The sequence below is a fragment of the Tasmannia lanceolata genome, unplaced genomic scaffold (genome assembly GCF_043159265.1).
Source record: "Tasmannia lanceolata isolate RefF3 unplaced genomic scaffold, GAP_Taslan_0.1 ptg000019l, whole genome shotgun sequence".
Lineage (NCBI taxonomy): Eukaryota > Viridiplantae > Streptophyta > Magnoliopsida > Canellales > Winteraceae > Tasmannia > Tasmannia lanceolata.
In genome coordinates, this window is record NW_027518696.1 from 7909957 (window position 1) to 7917602 (window position 7646).

General features: G+C 36.5%; 1 protein-coding gene across 1 annotated transcript; it reads right to left on the reverse strand.

Moving 5' to 3' along the window:
• Positions 1-218: 218 nt before the first annotated feature.
• Positions 219-3326, reverse strand: LOC143853123 (Peroxidase family protein). Its single transcript, XM_077362849.1, has 3 exons — positions 2983-3326; positions 2096-2456; positions 219-1026 (listed from the first exon to the last, which is right to left on the reverse strand). Exons 1-3 carry the CDS (start codon positions 3187-3189, stop codon positions 644-646), a joined length of 951 nt encoding a protein of 316 aa, XP_077218964.1. The 5' UTR covers positions 3190-3326; the 3' UTR covers positions 219-643.
• Between the last annotated feature and the right edge of the window lie 4320 nt (positions 3327-7646).

The window sequence follows — 7646 nt, forward strand, 5'->3', positions numbered from 1 at the left end:
AGAGATATAAAGGCAGATTGGATTAGGGTTGACCCTCCTCTCCCTGACTTTTAGGTTGGGTAGGGTTAGGATTGAGTTAGGATCGGCCTCAATCCAACCCGGCCTGAGTACACCCGAACTGAGCAGCTAGAAGTGTACCTCCTAACTAAGTTCATTTTATAATAATAAAAAATTGAATGGTAAGAAGTTTTATTAAATGAAAAGTGAAAAGAGTCAAAGGACCCATGACCAAGGTGCAGAAACAAAAGAAACAAGAAAACTAGATGCCTCCATAAGTCCATAGAGATAAAGAGTCAGACAGTTCCAACTTCCAACTGAGGTCTGACAACCACTGAGCAGGCTAGCCTATCCACTTCAGTTTTTAGAGGTTCTTCTGGCATAACAGTTGAGAGTTGAGGGTTACTATGGCCTCTTCCACACCATTAATACAATCTTATATGGAACATAAAGACATTTTTTTTTTCAATGGTAGAACCATAAAGACATTAAACCGATTGAGAATGATTATAAGCCTAATGGGCCTTACATAACATGTGTAATGCATCACAGACTAAATACATAAAAACATAAGAAATTACATACCACCTTTTGTTTGGCCTTTCGACGTTGTGTGACCTTTTTATTCGAGAAATGAATTTGCCTGTTAGCCTATTCCGTTGCAGTACTTCAGAACCCGACCTTCATTTCCAGTTAAAATACCTGAAGTAGAAAGCTTGAGGAAAGCAGATGCAAAAACCTGAAAGAAATAATTTTGGTCGACGGCAAAATTCGCAACGATAGGAGCCGTTCGAGGGTCCGTCGACATGTCGGAGTCGATCCTAAGTAGACCTCGGCCGCTCAATGTATCTCTGTAGTATTGGCTGTCAAAGGTTAAGCTTGTAAGATCATTTCCAGCAAAGGCTAAATTGGTGGCCGGACCGGCGGCAAGACAGCTGAATTTCACGAGTGATTGGAATTTTGATCCCATATCTTCGGCTCGGACTGGTCTGATGTTCAAGCAGTGGGTGATTCCAATTGAATGTGCACCTGCAAAAGAGTATTAGAATTCATTTGTAATATCTTTGGAGGTATCATTTAGGCAATGTTTGGCCACCATGAAAAAAGTATTCCTTGAAATATTTGTGAGGCTAAGTTGTGAGAGATGGAGACTTGACAGGGTGGGAGTGAGTGGAGCATGAAAAACTACTAAAAACCCTCCAAAAAAATAACAAAAAATAAACCAATTCTAAATAGGTATTTTCTTTTCAGTACTTTATAGGGATTTCCTATTCTATTTCCACTCCACCCCGCCATCCCTCCACACACACCCCCCAAACACACACATAGGGCCCATGAATATTCTCCCCCTCGAACACACACACACATACAAAGCAGGGCCCATGAATATTCTATGGAATAATTTAGCATGGTTTCAACCATTGAGCCTACAGGCCCAACCTAATGGTACAGTCATGCTCAACATGAGTGTCTTGTAAATTTCCTATACAGTCACGACCCCTCTTTTTCAAGAGAGTAGCCACCACATAAGTGAATGTCTTATTCATATGAGGTGACACTTTTGTTCCCAAGAGGGACTGGATTGTTTAATTGAGAGTTAATGTCTAGCCTTCTTGTCTTATTGATTCGAGATGACACTTTGTTGTCTCTTTTTTTCTTTTTTTCTGTTTCTTCTTTCTTGTTTTTGTTCTTCGGGTTGGGTTGCCCTTTCTCGGGTGCTCCCTTTTCATTTAATACGAATCGCTATTTCAAAAAAAAATCACAAGTGTTACCTCATATGAATAAAATGAATAAGACAAATTTAGTTATGAAGTGTCTCTTTACCCTCAAGGAGCATAGATCTCTTGCATTTTATCCATATCCTCAAAAAAGGAGCATATTATCTCTTGCATGTTAACCTCATCAAAAAACTTGTACCCATGTGCATATTTTCTGTTTATGCAGCATGTATTTATGCATATCATCTCTTGCAAGTTATCCTTGCCCCTTCTATGTTTAACCCTTGTGTGTTCTATATGAACACAATTTAGGGTTTGATTGTAATCATCTAAGATTAAGGTAAATCTTCTTTCTTATCAGTATACATATATTTTGATACCTAGAATGGCGACTGATTCCTCCACTGTCATCCCTTTCCCGGCGAAAATTCGAAGCATGTCATCAACTCCAACATTTGCCTGAGGAAGGAAGGCATCGGCCATATTGCGGCTTGAAACACCAGAGTCCCTCCTTCCTAGAGGAACTCTTATTTGAGGTCCTCCTGTGATGGCTACGGCTTCACGAGCAGCTAAAATAAGAATGTCTGCACATGAAACTTTCCCTGGGCATTCTTCTTCTATCGCCGATTTTATTATTCCGATCACGTCCCTCCGCCGTACACCGAAGTTCTTGACCGAAGCTATCTCGGAAGTCATGTTCGCTGCCGGACCAAAATCAAGTAGGATCGAACCATCACAACCCTGTGCTGAGTAATTTATGGTTAACATTTAAGATATGGGAAACTATGACAATATGAAAATGACTACTTCTGGTCATTAAGGGTTCACGGGCCTTCAGTCTAAGGACGATATATGACAGACTAAGTTATGGGTCATAGGCCATGCGACAGCACCGGACTAAATGGCCTCGTGACACCAGGCACTCGAGTATCAAGGAGTAAATTATTCATTCTACACTGTTGTTTTTCATGTCAGTACAGCAAAATTTCACTTAAAGATGGAAAACTGGAAATAGTACTCGCATGATAAATCTAGAAATTAAGCTGCAATACATCCAATGTGAAAAACACTCAAAAAAAAAAACTATGGTAAAATTATTGAGAAAATTTGAAAAGAAAGAAAGAAAAAACTGTGATTACACAATGCATCCTAGTCTATTGTCTCTGATCAGTTCCACTACCTTGTTTTAAATTTTAAAACTTGCTTTACAGAGAGAGAGAGAGAGAGAGAGAGAGAGAGAGAGAGAGAGAGAGAGAGAGAGATGTACCTGAACTTGACAATCATGAAACATGAGCCTTAGTAGAGCAGGGGGTGATGTGGGATCTGTGAGAAAGATGGGTGCAAGTGTTTCCCTCACAAGACTCTCAACATGTGGGCATGATTTCTCATAGAAATCATAGGTGAGTCCCTCCCCATCAACAAGAAAACAGAGAAAGTAGAGTAAGGACACTAGAAGGAGTCTTCTCTGTACCATTCCTCTTAGATTATTCCAACCCCTTCGGAATTCAAACGTACACTTGAAACTTTCTGAGCCCTTCTGACTCCCAAGTGCTCGCTCTTAAAGAGTGAGGAAAATGTAAAGGTGTGTTCATACGTGAAAGAATTACCATCTTAGGGTAGAAAAATGTCCTTTTCATGTATGAGAGAGATACCCTTCTTATATGTTTCAAGCAACGAAAAACGACCCTTGGTTCTGCTTCAAGTGCTGCCCATAATTAGTTTTTTTTAATGACAAACTAGATATTTTCAGGCAAAAGCTATATAAAATATATTAATTGAGCAGTTACCTTAACATTATTTATCAATGCAATTGACTTGGGTTTATCTCAAAAAACATGGGTCTCTTAAATCTTAATCTTTGTGCTAGAAAAAATGTTCTTCATAAAGGCATACAGAAAGATGAAAAAAGTTACTGAAACGATCTAGATTGAAAAAAATAGTAATAATAAAAAATCCTAGATGAGAAATGCTTCTTTTCAGAAATAAAAGCAAGTAGCCCATATTTAGGTATGAGTGTTAGGAGAATGTTTTTATTTTGGTAGGTAAGCTGGGATCAAACCTGGGACCTAATCAAAGAGACAATGACAAAATCCACGTAATCAGTCAACAATTACCTACCAAAGATAACAAACTATTAGCTATAAGTTGACTGTTTGGTTCTTCAATTTCACCTCCAAAAACTGAAAACAAAAGCTGTACATATATATAATATGTTTCTATATTTTCCTTCTGTTGTAGAACAGAAAGCCAGTAAGACTCGGACTATATTTGCAAATCACATGCTAACCTACATTAAATCCTTCAAAGGACCCATCTTCTCATCACCCTTCATTAATCAATTTTCCCCAATGGGTTGGGATTCAAAATTCCCGCATAAAAGTTTCTTTCTATTCAACTTCAAATAGGAGAATCCACAGTAAAATTTCTGAGAAAATTTTCAACTAAATTTAAGAGGTAAAAAGGACAATGAAATTGGCAAGTATCCAAAATTTGCAGTTTCCAGTCTAGGGATTTGTGTCCTTTCAAGGAAGCTATGAGACAGTGTTATTTAGCACAAGGGTATTCATAAATCCTACTACCAAAGCCGCAAAAACTAATTAATTTTTTCATTTCCTTTTTGAAATTTAGGTTAATGGGTGACTGTTTTATTTGTTGAGCAAGAAGGAAACAAATTGATAATGGCTTTTAAAGTTGCTTTCACTCTATTTAATGCGAACAACACAACCATGCTGGTTCCTTCGTAAGGTCAAAGAACACCGGGCCCAAATGATTTAAGTGCTACTGGGTATTTTTTTTCCCCTCTGGGAACTGATTGTGACTTGCTTTCCTAATAGCTCTCCCAATGATGCCACCTACCCAAAAATGCATTAATGAACATCTTTTAAGGCAAGCACTCCTTCTTGATAGATTGAAAAGCATACACCTGTAAAGATGAAGTGTTGATCTACTTGCATATATTTAAAAAAACATATCCACATCAGTTTCCTTATCCGTGTATTTGGTTTTTTTTATAAGCAGAAGAATTCTGTTTCACAAAAATAAAACTGAGTATCTGATTTCTCATTATTTTAAAACTTCTAAAAGAGTCACTATCTGTTATTAGCTGATCTTAAAATGCTTCTAATTAGAGTATTTATGTAAATTTATTAAAAAACTAAGAGGCTTGCATGTGCCTTCCCAATTGATCCGAGGAGTTGCTTGTGACATTTCCCATCTCTCTACAGTTAACCAAATGATTTTAAATACAATTTGTCTATCACATTACTGTTTCATCCTATTAATTAACCCTAATATACTATTACATCATCAATTTTTAGTAAAATCTGCTAAATTTATAATAAATTATGGCTATGAACAAGTTGCCTATGCCAGTGCTTTAAAGATGTGAACTCAATGATTGGAAGGTTTGCCGTGTTCCGCAAGGCAAAATAACAAGGGGGAAATGAAAAGGCTGGATACATATTGAAACATTTGTGAAGATTTATGTACCATTATTTTTACTCTTTGAAATTGTTCACATTACACCATTACAATATTAATTGTATGACAGTCCAATTGTGGCGTAGTGAGAACGGGAATACAGAGAAAGAGGACCCTGAAAAGAATGTTGAATCCAAAAGGATTATAACTTAATGCTATCAGAGGAACAGAGATGATAGATTGAGAATGGAGAGTGTGTCACAAATGGTTTTATAGAAAACAAACTACCCTATTCCTAGAAAAATTGAACTACCAAATTCTATTACTTTTGCAACACTAAAACTAACTTACGGAGGAGAAATCTATCAAAGAGCGTGCAGTTTGTCTTAGACCACAAGGTGTGGAACAAATAATTTGCTCTTCAACTTCTATTTTAATCATCTTATTTTTAGCCAACATTTTACGCAATAAATTTTGTAATTCTTGCTTGATTCTGGTATCATTAAAAAGTTTTTTTGATTACCTATCTAACGAGCTCAAGATCACAAAACTTGGACGTGATCTGCGGAAGTTATCGACTATTTACATAGTACATGTCTATATGGTGTTTTATTTCTTATTGTATTTAGGAGTTTCTTTCCATTGCATTGTCGTCTTTCCTTTCCTAAGTATCATGCTGGTTGGAGTTTTGGTTCCTAGAACAGTAGAAAAAATAGCAACTTCTTGAACAAGATGAGAGAGATTGTTATTTATTTGTTCTTCTTTCCTCATACACCTTTGTTATTCAATCTACTATAATAAGCCGAGAGGAAATTCAGGCTTTTTTTAATTTCTTAATTTCCCACGTGGAATTTTGTGGGCTTTTTTGGTTGCTTCTTTCCGCTCAAACCCTTAAAAATTCCAATTTCCTTCTATACCCACGAGTCAGAGATATTGTTTTTACATCCCCTGTAGGATAATGCGCCCCCCTCTTAACATAATTTGATGTCAAAAAGCGTTGAAGTCAGTCCACAATTCGTGTAACAAGGGGGCGCATTATCCTGCAGGGGATGAAAAAATCATTCCCGTATTTTATTACTGAATATATAATAGGTTTTTCAGCTTTATCATACAAGGACACTTGATAGTGACGTGTCAGATCTGGTTTTATAATAGACACTTGAAAATTACTATAGTCCAATATTTTTCAGGCCACACGGTAAGAATGATCCAAACCGTCCACTTGATGAGCCAAAAACTCAACTAGGTTGAGGAGCCAATAATATCATTTGCCTACACACCATAGGATGATCCAATCCGTCCACTTGAAGGGACAAAACGTATAAAGGTTGTGACCCCAAAATCATTTGCACAGGATGTTCCTAATCCTATGATCTATCGGGGTTTCTATAATGTGCAGTTCTTCTGTAGATTGGAGGACTAGGATCATCATATAGAAATAATTCTTTGGGCACAGCCCATTTACGTTGTGATCCATCAAATGGACGGTTTTGATCATGCTATAGTGTGGCCAATACAATACTTTCTCGAACAATTTTCATATTCTTTTTTAAATTCAAACCGTTACTTTCTTTTCCCTACATCCAAACACACCGCTATAGCTCCGTTTTTCAGAAAAGCTTGGAAAGGAAAAAAATTTTCTAAAAGCTCTAACCTTTTGTTTTTGTTACTTGGTAAGTTGTTATTATGCATACAGTTTATAGTAAAAAGGGTATTTAATTTATTTTTAGCTACTTTTTTGCTTATTGTTTCTACATATTTTTAACTAACATTTTTTTAGTATCATATGCTTTTTTTTTGCCGTGCCGTGCAGGTTTTTTTTGGAAAAATACACTTAGACCCCCTGTGGTTTATGACACATTCAACTTAAACCCTAATGTTTAAAAAGTTACAAGTAGACCCCTGTGGTTTCAATTTGTGTGAGGTAGACCCCCTTTGTTGATGGTTCGTCCACAGATTGAAGGGTTAGGATGATCCTATGGAGCTGATTTTTTTGGGCACACCCTATTTATGTCAGGGCCCATCAAATGAATGCTTTGGATCATCCAAACAATATAGGCCCACTGTGTTTTTGGTAGTGTTTGGATTCGGGTCTGGGGTTTGGAGGGGTGTATGGGTCTTCATTAGCATTGATAGTGTTTCAAAAGAGGGGGCCTCCCTTATACAAATTGAAACAACAGGAGGTCTACTTGTAACTTTTTAAACATTAGGAGTTAAGTTGAATGTGTTAGAAACCACAGGGGGGGTCTAAGTGTATTTTTTTCCTTTTTTTTTTTACACAAAAATTAATTAGAAAATTTTGTATCACATACTTTTTTTTACCGTGTCGTGCATCTTTTTTTTTAACACAAAAATTAATTAGAAAACTTTTTCTTTTGCATTTTTTCATTACTTGGTAAGTGGTTATGCATACTTTTTTACTTATTGTTTCTACTTATTTTAAACTTTTTTTTTTTTTTTTTTTTGTATCATACTCCTTTCTTTTTCTTTGCCGTGTCGTGTCGTGCATCG

What these genes read in the sequence shown, in the direction of transcription:
- LOC143853123 (XM_077362849.1), bottom strand. Translation starts at nt 3,189, where the DNA reads ATGGTACAGAGAAGACTCCTTCTAGTGTCCTTACTCTACTTTCTCTGT. An exon ending in TTCATGATTGTCAAGTTCAG is followed by an intron (nt 2,457 to 2,982) that starts GTACATCTCTCT and finishes TACTCAGCACAG; the next exon opens with GGTTGTGATGGTTCGATCCT. An exon ending in GGAATCAGTCGCCATTCTAG is followed by an intron (nt 1,027 to 2,095) that starts GTATCAAAATAT and finishes ACTCTTTTGCAG; the next exon opens with GTGCACATTCAATTGGAATC.